General features: G+C 38.5%; 1 protein-coding gene across 2 annotated transcripts in view; it reads right to left on the bottom strand.

Annotated features, from left to right (window-relative positions):
* Nucleotides 1–1,689: 1,689 nt before the first annotated feature.
* LOC132825184 (uncharacterized) overlaps nucleotides 1,690–16,922 on the bottom strand; it is a 55,772-nt gene continuing 40,539 nt past the window's right edge. The window contains exons 2-6 of one of the 2 annotated variants that reach the window (XM_060840223.1): nucleotides 8,614–8,667; nucleotides 5,384–5,447; nucleotides 5,061–5,160; nucleotides 4,102–4,161; nucleotides 1,690–3,132 (exon numbers count right to left, since the gene is read on the bottom strand). In XM_060840223.1, coding sequence (XP_060696206.1) covers nucleotides 4,119–4,161; nucleotides 5,061–5,160; nucleotides 5,384–5,447; nucleotides 8,614–8,667 — 261 coding nt within the window. In that variant the 3' untranslated portion in view covers nucleotides 1,690–3,132; nucleotides 4,102–4,118. The remainder of the gene's footprint in view (nucleotides 3,133–4,101; nucleotides 4,162–5,060; nucleotides 5,161–5,383; nucleotides 5,448–8,613; nucleotides 8,668–16,922) is intronic. The other variant, XM_060840224.1, reaches the window with a different exon arrangement.

The raw sequence follows: 16,922 nt of genomic DNA, 5'->3' as shown, positions 1-16,922 counted from the left end.
GAAATTTGTTTTAAAGTTTCCTAAGATGTAATAAATACGTTTTCATCTGTGTTTAAGTTAGTTTATGCTTACCATTTCTCAATCCTTAGTGGCACTCCTAGATCAAAATTAGTTTTAAATGCATAATTGCTGTTAATTTCCAGCCACATTCTTGGGATTGGCATGTTATCTAAACTAATGCTGTTGTGAAGGCTGAATTTTAATTTTCTGAGGCTTAATTTGAATGATTGTAGAACAATAAATTTATTTCAAGCAATGAGGAAACTACATTTATTTTCTCTAAAGGTCAATTGGACATTAGAACTTTGTTTCTTTAAACCCTTTCTTTGAAACAACATGGTTTCAGCAAATTTCTAGACTGGTTTGCTGGAGGTCACCCACCTGGATTTTGAGTGTCAGAGAGTTAGCTTGTTTAAACTGTGTTCTGGATGCAGCTGGAGTGGTGTGTGTAGCCTGTTTACCTGCTCCGCTCTCCTGTTTCAGGAGGGAGAAATCGCTTGTTGGTCACCCAGTGTGAAACCTGGAACACAGGTCAAGTTGCTGTAGTGATAAGCCTGAGGGTGTTTGTCTCTTTTTCCATGAACAATTACGTCTGCACCTATCCAAAAATCAACTTAATGTGGCTAGTGATCTATCCACAGATGCCAGAAATTTTACCATTCCATATTCTATCCTTTTTTGTCTTCAAGGTGTAACAACTACTAGCCTAGTGTTCTTTTTTAAAAAACAAAGTGAATCTCTACAAGGAAATTAGTTTTCTTTTGTTTTCCTTCTTTACAATGGGGTTTTGAGGTAGGGTAGGGAAAGGAGAAGAAAAACACTTTCTAAAAAGCATATGACTCTTATTGCAAGTGCTATGAACTCAGTTGTTCATTGCCAGCAGTGCAGATGTATAAATGAGTCTACTTACAGGCCAATGGACAATTACAAATTGAGATTTAGATGGCAATAAGTAGCTGATTATGATCAATAACTGGTCACTACTTCATAGACCAAAAGTGTTCTGCCTGTTAACAACTATCTGGCTTACAGATAGCTGAACAGTTTGAGGTGTGAACCTCTAGAAGGGAAGGATCTGATGAAGAGGCTGACAAAGATCAAGATGCCCAGGAGTTGAACTGGATGATACAGCTGTAACTCAGCACAGCAGTGCATTGTTAGTCCCCCAACTAGTACCTTTTTAAATGATGAATGACACAAGTTCAGTTGAATGGCGTACAACAAAATTTCAAAGGTTTACTTCCTACCTGCAAGTTTGCGTTCGATGTCCTCCAGATGTATGTTGGGAATCCTCAACTGATCTTGTGTGTTCCTGGATATGTTAGTGTTAACCTAGAAAACTGATCTGCTTTGCCACTTACTCTGTCATATGACAATTTAGTAAGGACTCAGTGAGCAGACTATGCAAAAGATAAAAGATACAAGAACTCTGGGACAGTGTTTTAAAGGCAACCAAAAAACAGCTTCTACGTGAATTTCCTCCATATATGTTGAAAATGAGATTAGCTAATGCAGCATAGAGCAACAAAAGCTAGGAAGTTCACTCAGCCACCGCATGAACAGCATTTTGGAGGCTGACTCATCAAGGTAGAGAGAATAAATTTGCTATTACTTATGTAATCCTGATCATCCAGTTATTAATTCCTTACTTCCACAGGATAAAAGAGAAAAAAAATCACACTAGGAGCATTTATTTCAAGGTATGAATTTATTATCTTTTTACATTTTTCCTTTATCAGTTGCTCCAACATCACAACTGACCCCTGCTGGTTTCTGATCAAAATGGCTAGAGTCTTGTAGGATCTGAAGGTGATGAGGCTGAGCACTGGATATTAGCTATTCAAGTGGGTTAGGTCTACAATCTTCTTCAATATAGACAAAACATTTTAGTGGAAATACTTTGGCTAAGTATTCTAATGAGTGTGTTGTTAGAAAATTCTCCCACTCTCAGCTTCTCCACTGATTTATGATCTGCCTATGGTATAGATAGTACACTCCTAACAGATAGGAGTATTGTGCATTACTGAATCAATGCAGTGGGGTGAAGAGCAGACTTAATTGTGTGACCCAAGGCAATTGGAATGGGTGATTAGTTTGTTGAAACCGTTCACTTTCCAGTAATGCAAACAGCAATTGTCCAAACAAACTCTTAAGACCTGACTTGAGCATTTGATTTTCTAGTATCATATCATTAGTAGTGTAAAAAGACAATGAGAAAGGAACAAGTTCAGGCTTGCAGCAGTGAGCACTGACTAGGAGAATTACAGGGTAATTGAGATAACACGGAACAAACAGTGCTGTAATAAGATAGCTATCAGCTGTGCAGTGCCGGCTAAAATGTTTTGCCATCATCATCAAATCTGTTGCTAACTGTACATTTTAAAATTGTTGAAAGTAAAATTCAGCATTCGAAATAGCTGAAGCACATTGGAACTTGCTGCATGGCACTATACTGGGTATTTGGAGAAATTTGCTGCAACATGGGAGAGGGATTCCACTGATGCTCATCTTTAACCTCCATACATTTACTCTATTTAACAAATAAGTCAGCACAATTTGAATAGTTTACCAGGCGCTAGAAGTTTAAAATAAAATCACGCTACATGGGTCAAAGGTCATGCTAATCTGGGGGATTCCAATTTTTTTTTGCAACCTGTCATGTAAAGATTGAGGGATAGCTTAGAAAAAGAAACCATATACAGCATGCACTTTATCTATGGTGTTACTAAGTACTATATTGCAAACTAAGCAATACTTATAAGCATAAATTCCTTAATATTTCACTTTTCAAATTGAAATGAATCAAAATTCTACAATAGGTGCTCCCAAAAGAGAGATCCTGGTGTGAGACTTGTAGATAATCTTTACAAGGTATGCAGTCACAGTCTTGCTGAAAGTCCAGACTGTTCAAAGATGCATCAAATAAAATATGAATTATCCTATCAAATAATTTAAAAAATCATGTTTTTGTTTTCAATTTTAATATTTTCAATTAAAATAGAAAGGTGACCCAAATCAACCAGCAGCTATGAAGTTTGGAAGAATTAAGCGAAACAATAACTCCTGCCCATTCAGAACCCTCAAGAGATTGACGGTCACTCAAGAAGTTGAAGCAACATGTGTGAAAGCCACCTAAAGGGACAAAGCAGATTGGCGATTAGTTTTATTGTGACTGACCTCCTTTATCACACACCACTTGGTCACAAGCACAGATAGGTCCTTGCATTCAGATCCAACCCATAAGATTGTCAGATTCAAATACATGTATATTTATCATTATTAACCATAGTTACAATTCCCTCCCTCTCCATGGCCAATTAGAAAAGGCACTTTCATCTCTAGTGTTATCCCATACATATCTACAGCTCATTAGTATGGCTGTAGTCACGAAAGATCAAATTATTTCAGCGATGTGTCAGCCATGTTTTAGTGGTAACACTGTCATCCGAGTTGGAAGTTTTTGGACTCAAGTCCCACTCCACTCTAATTTGACTGAGGGATAACATAGAAAATTAAATCAGATACAGTAAACGCTTCACCTTTAACATTGCAAAATATCACTGACACTTTTGAAGACAGAAAGGGAATTCTATGAACAGAGGCCAATTACTTGACTGTGTTAAGAAATGCACTATACTTTTATGTGAGTAAATTCAGCCAATTCAGCCTTCTGATTACTGGCTAAGAGACAATCTCTGGATTATCTCTGGATACTTTTGGGGCTGGGAGGGGGGGGAAGGAGAAACACAGGTGAGTAGAGTGTGGCACAGGGGGTTAACTCTCAGTGCCAGGGACTCGGGTTTTGATTCCATTCTTAGGCAACTACGTGAAGTTTGCACATTCTTATGTCTGCATGGGTTTCCTCCCATAGTCCAAAGATGTGCAGGTTAGGTGGATTAACCATGGGAAATGCACAGGTACAAGGATAGAGTAGGGGGATTGGTATTGGTGGGATGCTCTTCAGAGGGTCGGTGTGGATCTAATGGGTCAAATGGCGTGCCTCCACACCTTAGAGATTCCAGAAATATTGCTAGATTCTCAGCAATGGAGAGAGTCAAGCTGAAAATGTTGTCTTTGAATGACTTTCGTATTAGCGCTTACCTCACACACAGCCAAATCTATTCAGAGTAGTCTAGGGTTTTATTCTGCAGCATATCATCCCTGTAATAAATAGAACACAAAAACTGGATTTACAATGCTTCAGCAAAATCCTAAAATGCAGAAGCATATCTAGAATGTTCCTGTGTTTTAATCTTCAATTCTTCATTTTAAGACACCAAATATTTAATTATTACTTTTCTGTTTGTATTAGAAATCAATTTTCACAAGTATAAGATAGAAGGAAGAAGGAAACCAAAACATTCCAATCTTCTGGATATTCTGATAATTGGAAGAAACAGATTCTACTGTTGAAGACTCCAGGACAACCAGCTACCTTAGGAAGACAATTAACAAATCTAGAGATGACAGATTTGGATTTACCTTCTGAAAGGAACCTTCAGGGGTATGAACATTCTTTTATATACATTGCACAATGAAATAAAACATGTTGTTTATAAAAATGATTTCACAAGTGGTGTTCAATTGGATGAAAAAACACTTTCAGGGACGTGATAGGGTAGATGTGGGTAGCATGAGTCTAAAACCAGGAGATTGTCTCAAAATAAGACAGGCTATTTAAAACAGAAGGAATTTCTTCACTCAGAATGGAGAATCTTTGGGATTTTAAATCCCGGAGGGCTGTCAAGTCTCAATCATTGAATGTATTCAAGACAGAAATGAAGATTTCTGGATAATAATTACACCAAGGGATTTGGGGTTAATGGTGGAAAATGCTCGAGGTAAATAATCAGCTAAAATCTCTTTGAATGGCAGAGCAGTTTTGATGGACCAAAAAGCCTATTTCCATGGAGAATTACTGGTGAGCAGTTATGATGTGCAGAGTACCAAGTAACAGAGTTTTACTGACAACAAACAGAAAAAAAATCAAATTACAACGTGCCCAAATGTGTAGCACAAAAAGAGTAAAATGTTTGTGGATGTGGGCTGTAGTCCTTTACCTAGGCCGAGTTTCAAATCGTGGAGCAGGTGGGGCCCGTCTGACTCGAACAAATTCTGAGCGCTCCCTGTTATGATCTAAGGTCTCCTGGACAGCTTGTTCTGATAAGACATTTTTAAAAATATTTTTAAAAAGATAACAACTGTATTCGATCTACCACATAATCACATATTCTGATATATATGACACAACTTAAGCTCACACACCAAAGTAAATTGCTTAACAAGAGTTCAATCTAAGAGTTCCATGTATTTTTAAGCTATTCATTATCAATACATTATAACATGTTGGAAGCTCTAATTCGTGGTATTTATTCTGACTCACCAATCTGTTCCATTATATTTTGTGTTGCTGTAGCTGCAGGTGGATGCTCCAGAATTTCTTTCCCCTACAAAAAACAAAAAGACTGTTTGCAATGTGAAATTGCTATTTGACTAACTATGCAGGTCCATCTTTGTTCACACAAAGGAGATTTTTGTGCTCTCTCTCTCCCTCAACTCAATTACTTGTCCAAGTGAAATGATGTTTCAAGACCTAGTTCAAGTTGGCCTTGAATATCCCTGAGCGCACACACTTGCAATGGTCTGAGTGACCTATCTGGAACAAGTCTATGATCAGTTACTTAATCCTTCAGGCAAAATTCGATTTCAATTGACATTAATACTATTATCCTTCAAATATATCTTGCTGAAAGCTCAATCATATTCCAGTATATACAAATACTTCTGCCTAAAGTCAACTCAAAATATAATTCTTTATTTCTTTTTAGTAATGCATACCACTATGGGCATGGACTTAAATTGTTTTGTGTATTTCTTGTAACTATCGTGTGTTTTCCTTACTTATTTGCAATCTCTTATTTCAAGTATGTCCAAAGGATGAAAACAACCTCCTTCAATTTAACTTTGTTTCTTACCTCTATTTATTGTACCACTCTAAAACTTAAGTTTTTTTTATGTATTCACACTTTTTATGAAACACCCTATTGCTGAACTGTAGTCCTATGCACCTACTACTTTCAAATCAACCACTCATCTTCCTGAATTCAGCTTTAGTTCAACTTTTTACTAAAAGTCACCAAACTTTTCCTTTTTTTAACACAACTGTAGACCATATTATATTGTGATCCCTATTGGTTAAATGCATGTGAACACTTCAGCAATCTACCAATCTATTTTGTTACTGACGATGAAATCTAAGCAGTTGAAACAGGAGACAGCTATTTGATCCACATTGTGTTTGCCAAATCTTTGAAGGTGGTGTCCAATTAATCTTTCCTTGCTTTTTCCCCACATAGTTGCAAAACTTTCAGCCTCATGAATTTATTCAATTTCCTGTTAAAAGGATGCTGCTGAATTCACTTCCAGTAGTCATATATTCTACAGCACAACTGCATGCTCTGTTGGAAAATAATCTTGGGTAATCTTTCATTATTTTGTCAAATGCTTTTATTCAGTGTTCTGTTTGCTGACTGATTGGACATTAGTAACAGTTTCTCCTCATTTAATCTACTAATACCATTCATGATTTTTAACACCACTCAAATCTTTTCTTAACCATCTTGGCCCATGAAGAACATTAGTTTCTCCAGTCTTCTAAGGCAAGTTCCTCATTCCTATTACCATTCTTGTAAATTTTTTTACACCCTGTCCAAGAACCGTGACATTCTTTCTGAAGTGTAGTGCTCAAAATTCGGCAAAGTCTCTAGCAGGGACTGAGAAGTTTAACATAACTTGCTTGTTTTTACATAGCTTAAGTCCCTAGGGAGACAATGGCTTAGTGGTATTATCACTGGACTGTTAATCCAGAGACCCAGGTAATGTTTGGGGACCCAGGTATGAAAGCCATCATGGGTGACGGTGGAATTTGAATTCAATAAAAATCTGGAATTAAGAATCTACAGATGACCACAAATCCATTGCTGATTGTTAGGTTAAACTCATCTGATTCACTAATGTCCTTTAGGGAAGAAAACTGTTGTCCTTACCTGGTCTGGCCTACATGTGACTCCTGACCCACAGCAATGTGGTTAACTCTTAACTGCCCTCTGGGCAATCAGGGTTGAGGAATAAATGCTGGCCTCGCTGGTGACACTCTTGTCTCAAGAATGAATAATTTTTTGAAATGTCACTAATTAAAGACCAATAGATCCTTTTTTTGAAACAAAACATAGCTTCTTAACTTGCTATGCCCACTCTCAAAGATCTATGCACATACACCCAGAGATCTCTCTATCCCTGTACCTATTTTAAAACTGTACTATTTAGCTTATACTGCCTCTCCTCACTCTTCCTACCATAATGCATCACTTTGCACCCTCTCTGCATTAAATCTCATCTATTACGTGATCATTAATTCCAGCAGCCTGTCCTTGTTCTTCTAAAGTCTATTACTATTTTCATATCAAGATTGCCATCAGAATCATGACAAATTTCACTCTTACTTTCCTCAACAACTTAGGATTCATCCCACTTATACAAGGGTCTTTTTCTGCTTTGACTACCATCAATCTTTTAAATGACACCTTTATACCTATTCTACATTACCTAATATGTCTCCTTCTTCATTCTAATATTGACTGAATCCTTTTATCTTGTGAAGAAAGATACAAAGTACTATTTTAGACTCCCTGACTCTACAAGATTTCCTTTTTGACTCCAAATTAGCTCCACCCTTTTACTAGTTATTATGGTTTAAATGACTAAGTTTTCTATTATATTACTGTGAACCTATTCTCATATTGTCTTTGTCCTTTTTATATAATTTTTAGTCTGCTTCTGTACATTTTGCATTTGGATTGCTTCTTTATTCTGAAGATGACATTTGTCTTAAAACTCTTCTGTCTCATTTTAATTTCCATATCTCAGTAGTTTTATTAGATTGATATTTAACATTAGGGTACATGTATGGAATGAGCTGCCAGAAGAAGTGGTGGAGGCTAGTATGATTGCAACATTTAAAAGGCATCTGGATAGATATATGAATAGGAAGGATTTGGAGGGATGTGGGCTGAGTGCTGGCAGGTGGGACTAGATTGGGTTTGAATAATCCATGTCGGCATGGACGGGTTGGACCAAAGCGTCTGTTTCTGTGCAGTACATCTCTATGATTTTATGAAAAGAAGTCCAGGAGGAGAGGGGATTAACTGAGAAGGTTCTTAAGGTGTCCTCAATTGCAAGAGCAACTCCTGTAGATTCAAATGCATTTGAATCCAAATGTTTCTGAACTGCAAGTCCTGCTGTTTTGTTCCAGGCCACAGACTTCTTGTTACACTATTCATGAAACATGAGCAAGTAAATGAAAAAAGAAAGAATGGATGGATCCAGGCTGGAATAGTAAATCCAGTAAACAGTTTGCCTTGTTGTTAATCCAGGTTACTACAGCATCCTCATTTATTTCACAGGCATGTGAAGAATCCCATAAAAATGTCTACACCAATTAACTTGCTGGAGCTCCTAAATTCCAATTCCAAGAAAGCAATCTCAAAATTAAAATTAAAATTAAAAAGAAAATTGAAATATGTAGCAAGTTCTTGTGATGAAAAAAGTTCTTACTTCTCCTGCACCATGTCTCCAAGGATCTACCTGCTCTGAAGATTTGATCTTGTCCTGGGTAAAGAACAAAAATTGAAATTTAATGACAGACAGTAAACCTTCCATTTTTTGTTTTATTTTCATTCAAAGAAGTGTAAAAGTGATTATTTTTCTCCAAATTAAAAATAATTCTTCATATATAACCAGTTCTGTATTTCTACCAGTGCCATTATTGAAGAGAGGGCTTGTTGAGTATTGGGGTAAAAAATGAAAGTTTACTGATCAGAATCCAACAAGTATGGCCTAGAAATTGAGTGAGCCTGTGTTCTTAATGGAGATAAAAAGCTGACAAAGTGCGACAGGATTTTTTTGTGGGAATGAAGTAATAGTGAAAAAAATTAACTGAAAAACCATGAGAGATTACTTTATACAGCTTAGGTAGAAAGATCATGTGGTCAATCAAAAGTCAAATATCTGAAGAGATCAAATTTCCTGCAGTATTTGTAGTCATTACAAGCTTCTTCATTTTTCTGTTTTTACAAGATGATCTGTCATATTCTTCAGTAAAATGTCCAAACATTACCACAGTATTACCGCACATTTATATTGTAATGTTTAATACATTTGAATTTTAACATGAAGAAGTTTTACAAAAAAAGGAACTGCGACCATAAAAAGCCCATGATTTGTGACCAAAATGCAAAGGAAGCTGAATTGTAAAGAAAGCAAAACTAAAACTCCATGGAGCCCCAAAGATTCACTGTACCAAAGTCAAGCTCAGGCATTCTGGTGGCCAATCCCCTCTTACAGTAACTGAACTGAATTCCTCAGTCCTGAGTGAGTACAGTGAACAGAGACAAGACAAGAAATACATTGCTATTGTATTCTACAAATCTTAATACCGGGCATTAGGATCAAGCTGAAACAGCAACCTCAGATTTAACCACTGACCAGGTGATAAATGCCTCGTATGCATCTGTCTGAAATAATGGACAACTGTAGTGGGGAATTGAGAATTTCCAAGGATAGAAAGTTCAAAGATATAACAAAATTACTAAATGGTGCAAACAAAATCAAAAAATTATTAAAACCATATCTCATGCAGGAAATTAATTGCTGCTGGAAAGTGTAGACAGAAAGAAATTTTACAGATAATGCACTACATTTTCATATAATCATATTGCAATGTAGGGAAAGACAGCAGCCAATTTGTCCACAAACAGCAATGAGATGAATAACTTGACAACCTATTAAGTTGTGAAGGTTGAGATATAAATATTGCTGAGCTTTTTCTTAAAATATATTTTTATTGAAAAGTAGACTTTAAAAATATTACAAATACAATACAATTCAAAATGGTACAAAGAACGAACAGAAAAGTTTTCTAAAAAACACAAACCACCCTCGTGTGCAAATGTATAAATATATATAAAAATATTTTAAAAACCCAACCAACTACATAACTAAATAAATAATAACTAACAAACTAATAAAAAAAATAATAATAATACAGCTCAGCAAAACAAAACACTAACTCTCCACTATTGAGAGCATTCATTTTCACATATTCATACATTCACAGGATCCCCCCCCCCCCCCCCCCCCCCCCCGGATATTGGACTCAAAGCACAATCGTGGCTATATAAAAACTCTTATTAGTGTGGCAGACAAATCTGTGTCCCGGTAGTTCAAAAAGGGCCGCCATGTCTTAAGAGAAATTCCCACCTTTGTGGTGTACCATACTAATAAGAAAATCCAAGGGGATGTGCTCCAGAACAATCTTACACCAAACCTGAAAGGTCCATGGGATTTTCAGACACCCAACCTAACAAGATATTCTTTCTTGCATAGCAAGTGAGGATGTTGATAAGTTTTTTTTATGCACATCTACAGGGAATAAACTGGGCAGGACAAGAAGAGGAGAGATTGGGTCCTTCTCCCAAAATCCTCTTCATTGCACCTGCCATAGCACTTCATTATGTTTGAAGTCTGCCACAGGACCAGAGACGTTGGGTAAGAGTGCCTGTACTAACTTTACATTTGGGACATGTTGGAGATACTCCTGGTTTAAATTTTGACAAATGATCCAGAGCCAGGTGGACCCTGTGGAGAATCTTCAACTGTAAAGCATAGGTCCTATTGCAAACTGATATCTTTCTTGCATTTTCCCAAATACCCTCCCATGCCTCTGAGGAAACCTCAACGCCTAGCTCTATCTCCCACACCCTGCAAAGCCGATCAAATTCATTTGAGGGGCCATCCCCCAGTTGATGTGAAGTGCTGACAGAAAGTGTACTCTTAGCACCGAGCAACCGCTTCTCGATGTCGGATTTGTGAGGATCAGTCAAAATTGTAGCCTTTTTTTGAATAAAATCCCAAACTTTAAAAAAATGAAAGAGCTCCTTGCTAGGTAGCTCGTATTTCCGTGCTTACTGATTAAAAGACATCATTGTGTTTCCCTCAAAACACACCCCTAGCTGCCCAATGTTTGAATCCTGAATCCATCATACCCGTTTGAAAACCAGGCATACTCACAAGAGGTATAAGAAATATGTTTTGCCAATATTGCCTTCCCTCTGCCGAATTGCCCTCCATGCTTTAACAGTATTGATAACTATTGGGTTATGGCAATATTCTTTAATTGTCCTCATTTTGTCCAAAACCAGCAAGCCAGTAAAGGACTTTGCCTGAGAGATTTTGATATCCAACCATATTGAAAGAGGGTCCCCTCAAGCCCAATCACTCCTGTAAGATAAAAGCGAGCTCAGTTGATAGTTTTTAACGTCCAGGAGATCCACTCCCCCCCCCCCCCCCCCCAACCCATTTGCAGTTTAGCTAATTTAATAAGGGGCCGCTTCTGATGCCAAATGAACGTGCTGAACCAGCCAAACTAGCTGATGCATTATATCAGGCGAGGCACTAAAACTGCTGGATTTGACAAAAAAAATGAGGACGTCGTCCACATACACCGAAATCTTGTGTAATTTTAACCCCACTTCTGGAGCCGATATATTGGGATCCCTACAAATGGCCTCTGCCAACAGTTCAATAACCAATGTAAAAGGCAATGGCGAAAGGGGACAGCCCTGTCGACTGCCTCTAAAAATACTAAAATTGCTTGATTGTATCTCATTGGTGACATCCATAGCGAGAGGGTCACTGTAGAGAACCTTTATCCATCTTATAAAGGCTTTGCCCAAGAGAATAAAAAAGATACGGCCACTCAACTTGGTCAAATGCCTTCTCTGCATCTAGAGAAATCACCAATCCCTGTATTGAGTGTTGTTGACATGCTTGAATTACAGTAAGCAGCCTCCAAACAATATTGGAGGATCTGCGGTCCTTTATGAAGCCCATCTGGTCCTCTTTAACAATAGAACAACAGTTTCCAGCCTGAACGTAAGAGTCTTCGAGAGGATTTTAAAGTCAACATTTAAGAGTGAATGGGTCTGTAAGAAGCACAGTCCTCTGGGACCTTCCCTTTATTATGAATAAGCAAAATATTGGCCTCTCTTAGAGATGGCGGGAGACGATTATGACTGTACAAGTCATTGAACATGTTGGGCATTGGGCCTGACAATATGTTTATTAATTTGTTATAAAATTCGCTAGGAAGTCCAGCAGGACCGGACACCTGTCCACTCTTAAGCTGCTTCACAGCTTCCTGCACCTCTTGTTCTGATAACAGAGCACTGAGAAAAGACTCTTATTCGGGGGGTCACACCCGGAAACTCCAGATCCTCGATAAAGGACTCCATCTTGGTCCGCCCTTCCTCACAACCCTCAGATTGGTATAATTCAGAGTAAAATCTCTGAAATGCCACATTGATCATTTTAGAATCACGTTAGGTTCCCAGCACCTTCCCTAATTGACGTAATGGCTTGGGGGACAATCTTTTTGCTGGCGAGATATGCTAGGTACTTGCCTGGTTTGTCACCATGCTCATACAACCTGTGTTTTTTGAAAGTAAGCTCCTTCTTTGCTGTCTGCGTGAGCACAGAATTCAATGCAGACCACGGCACCATAATCCTCTGTAGCTAGGACAATGAGGGCCTGTCAAAGTAAGCCTTCGCGGCTGCCTTTAACCATGCTTCAAGGAGATGTTGCTGCTCGCCCTTCTGCCGCCTCCTATTGGCAGAGTAGGAGATAACTACTCCCCTGGCATAGGCTTTGGCGGTTTCGCAAAATACGGACGGGCTACTAGCCGAGCCTAAATTAAGGAACACCCTAAATTCCTTAGTGAAGTACTCCACAAACTTATTATCCTTAAGAATAAAGGGATCTATTCACCAGTGCCTCGGGCCCACTATAGCGTCCTTAATCTTAACCAACAGGTGCACTGGAGCGTGATCAGAGATGGTAATATTACCAATTGTACAAGATGCCACCAAGTCCAGGGTTGCCACGGGTTCAGAAAAAAAAAATCCTGGTGTGACATCTGGGTGGATTGGAAAAAAAACGTAAAATCCCTGCCTGTAGGGTGGAGAAATCTCCAGACATCCACCAACCCTAACTCCACACATACATTCATTATTTGTTTAGTTTGTACAGAGGGTGTTGAGGGGCCTTTGGGCAACCTGTCTACCATGGGATCCATAAGACAATTAAAATCTCCCCCAATGATAATATGCTGAGGCTAGAGACTGATCAATTTAGAGAACACATCATCCAGAAGCTTGAGGGGATGGGCTGGAAGGCAGTAAACATTTTAAACACCATATTCTTCCCCATTATCAGGGCTTTGAGGATTACAAACCTCCCATGTGTGTCTTTCACACATTAGTAACTTAAATGAGAGATTCCTCATAACCAATATAACCACACCCCTACTTCTGGTATTAAAAGATGAAAAGTAAATCCGATCAAAGCCGTTCTGCTGTAGTTTCAAATGCTCCCTATCATCCAAGTGTGTCTCCTGTAATAAAAGCAATATCCATCTTTTCCTTCCTAAGACTCGAAAGTACCTTTTTACTCTTAATTGGTGAGTGACTCCTTTTGATGTTCCAGGTTAACCATTTAACCAAGTCATTAGACATAACCTTCTGCAGTAACATTTAGCTTCCAGAGAGGAGGAACTCGAATTACAAATCACCGAGCCTTAGTGTTACAAGATCCATTAAACAAAGAACTACATAAACTAAAACCACTACAATTAACAAGCCTACTAAGCTATCAAAGACTATATACAACAAAAACCAAAAAAAAACCCAATATATAAAGCATCAGTGGCACTGAATAGGGGAACTCACCCCTGCCCAAAGGGGCATCTACACATCCCAAAACTCCACTTCCCATCCCACTGCCAATACTGCATCCAGAGCTCTTAAATACCTGAACTGGGCATAAACTACCCGTAAGTAGGCATCTAACCTCCCAACCATTTTTCCTCCTCCTAGCTAGAGCTGCACCACAAACACAAGCAGCAAAAGGAAGAAAATACACCATGGATAACAATGTAAACATAGAAATTTGGAAAAAAAAATTAAGTATTCCATCCATCCTTTGGTATAACTCAACTTAGAAACTGGAAGTAAATGTCCCAGCCGCCCCAGAGCATAGTTTAGACCAGATTATAACCAACAAAAAAATAGGAAACCCCTAACCAGATTTGCTCTTCTTTTCAAGAAAAGTAGAGACATACCCAAAGAACACTAGTATTTGTACACACTAAATTGTTCAGATTAAGTTAATTCATCCACAAAGTCTCTTGCCTTCTCCAATGTGTCAAATAGATGTACAGATCCATTTAAGGTGAGGCGAAGCACCGCTGGATACCCCAGAGAGTACTGGATCCCCAGCTCTCTCAGTCTTTTCTTGATACTATCAGATCACTGCCACTGAGGAGTCCTGGAAGAACATAATCTTAGAGCCCTTGTAAAATTGGGCCTTCAGATCCTTCCTCTGGATTCTGGAAGCTTCCACGACTCTGTCTTTATCTCTGTAGTGATGAGACCACAGCAAGATACGATGAGGACTTTGGTCCAGACCTGACCTCCGCACCGTAACCTGGTGAGCCCTCTCAATCTTCAAGCTTCCCATTTCAGCCTGCAGGTTAAGGAATTTCAGCAACCAGCCCTCAACAAATTCCACTGGTCACTCACCTTCCTTACTCTCTGGCCCACCCCACCCCAGACAGACACACACACACAGACAAAGACCCACATGCACACATACATGTTGTGGGGTGAATTTGTACTTGCATTGTTACATTGTACTTTGCTCAAAAACTGCATGCATTCATGTAGAACTCTGAGCTCAAAAACTGCATGAATTTATGTTATCTCACTTTTTCGATTAGAATCAATCTAAACATCATGGCATAGACAGAGAACACAGGGGGCCTACACCTTCAACATATTGTCTCACTACCACCATTGTTAACAGCTAACCCGAGAATGCAACTTTTAAAAAAAAGGTTATGTGATTTACACATGAAAGAAGTGAAGCTATCACCATATTCTAACAGATGAAAGGCTTAACAGACAATCAATTTTTCAATGTATAATTTCAGTTACATCACATTGTAAATTTTTGCTATAAATTCTGTGTTACGATCGAGCCCCCCACTATCACCTGATGAAGGAGCGTCACTCCGAAAGCTAGTGTGCTTCCAATTAAACCTGTTGGACAATAACCTGGTGTTATGTGATTTTTGACTTTGTACACCCCAGTCCAACACCGGCATCTCCAAAACATATTTCTGAGTCAGACTCTCATCGATCATAGACTTAAGGGGTGAAGTTACGAGAGATTAGACAAATTAGGCCTTTATTCTCTAACAGTTAGACAGTTAAGGGATGATATAATCAAAGTATTCAGGTTTTAAACAGGGAAGACAGGATAGATAAAGATAAACTTATTTCCACTGTTTGAAGATTCTAGAAACAGCAGGCATGGTCTCAGAATTAGGACCAGGTCATTTAGGAGAGAAGTTAGAAAGGACTACTACATGCAAAGGGTAGTGTTGGTCTGGAACATTCTTCCTCAAATGGCAGTCATTGCTAATTTAATTGGTAAATTTAAATCAAAGACAGATAATCTTTTATTAAGCAAGGATGTCAAAGGGTATGGACCCAAGATAGGCATATGGAGTTAGACCACAGGTCAGCTGTGATCTTATTGAATTTGGAGAGTAGTCTTTAGTTGCTGTATGGCCTATTCCTGTGAAGATGTCTTTTCTACTAATGATTGACAGTTGCTTAAAAATATTTGGAATGTAATGCAACTGCCTTAAGTCCTGTTTGTCTATTAAAATCCAGAAGCTGGAAGAACGCAGGAGGCTAGGCAGTATCAGGAGCTGGAGAAGTCAACGTTTCGGGTATAACCCTTCTTCAGGACATTATAATTTAGGTTACGAAACTAGTGTAATCCTTACAATAAATGGGTTCGATTCTCCCTCTCGCATAGGGATACTAAAGTCAGAAACCTTTCGGAGCCGGACTCCACACCTGAAGATGAAATAGCAACTCACTAGGATTTCCACCAGCAAGTTATGCAGAAACAAATTCTCTGTCTGATTAGAGCTAGTGGGCAGACTCTTGAACATGAAGCAAAGTTAGAGACTTTTCACATGAGAGGAACAGCAAGACATTCAATATGGAGGTGGGAGGAAATTCCAAGACAGGATAGACTATGACTGCTTGTGCATTCAGAAAGATTGGGAGGGCCTGCAGGCTTGCTGGGATCACTGGCCTTCACTAGGTGTCCACATCAAAATTAAAAACATTTGTACACAGCAAATGTCTAGGTTCTAGAATACATTACCTGGAAGTGTGGAGGCAGATTCAGTCATGGAATCCAAAAAGAAATTCAAATATGCAGAAAAAAAAGAGAACAAAACAAAATTGCATGCATTCTATCGAGAGGGGACTACAGTATGGGACAAATTAAATTGGGTTTGTGGAGACTCAGCATGGGCTTAAGGGCCAAGTGACCTGTGTTATAACCATCTGATTATCTAACAAGGGATGGTAACTAATTGTAATATTATTGGATTGATCCCTTGAGAGGTCTGCAGTTCAAATCCTAAGTGGAAACAGACCATAATACAGCAAAATTTAGCCAATATGGGCTACCCAGGGAGATTCAGTCAGACCAAGAGTCTAATGTTACTCTGAGATTATTTAAGGAAGTATGGACAATTTAGGCATGTAGCACTTTAAATCAAGTGCATACCATCCTGAATTCCAGGGAGCCTTGGAAAGGTGGATGAGACACTGAAAACCATGTTACTCAAATGATTGGGATAAAGATATTCCATTCATTTGTTTGCCATTAGAAATGCCCCAAATGAATCTACTCAGTTTATTCCCTTTGAATTAATTTTGGA

Source organism: Hemiscyllium ocellatum, chromosome 20, assembly GCF_020745735.1.
Source record: "Hemiscyllium ocellatum isolate sHemOce1 chromosome 20, sHemOce1.pat.X.cur, whole genome shotgun sequence".
Taxonomy (NCBI): domain Eukaryota; kingdom Metazoa; phylum Chordata; class Chondrichthyes; order Orectolobiformes; family Hemiscylliidae; genus Hemiscyllium; species Hemiscyllium ocellatum.
Note: the sequence above shows the minus strand (reverse complement) of the source record. Positions and strands in the feature narration are given on the sequence as shown.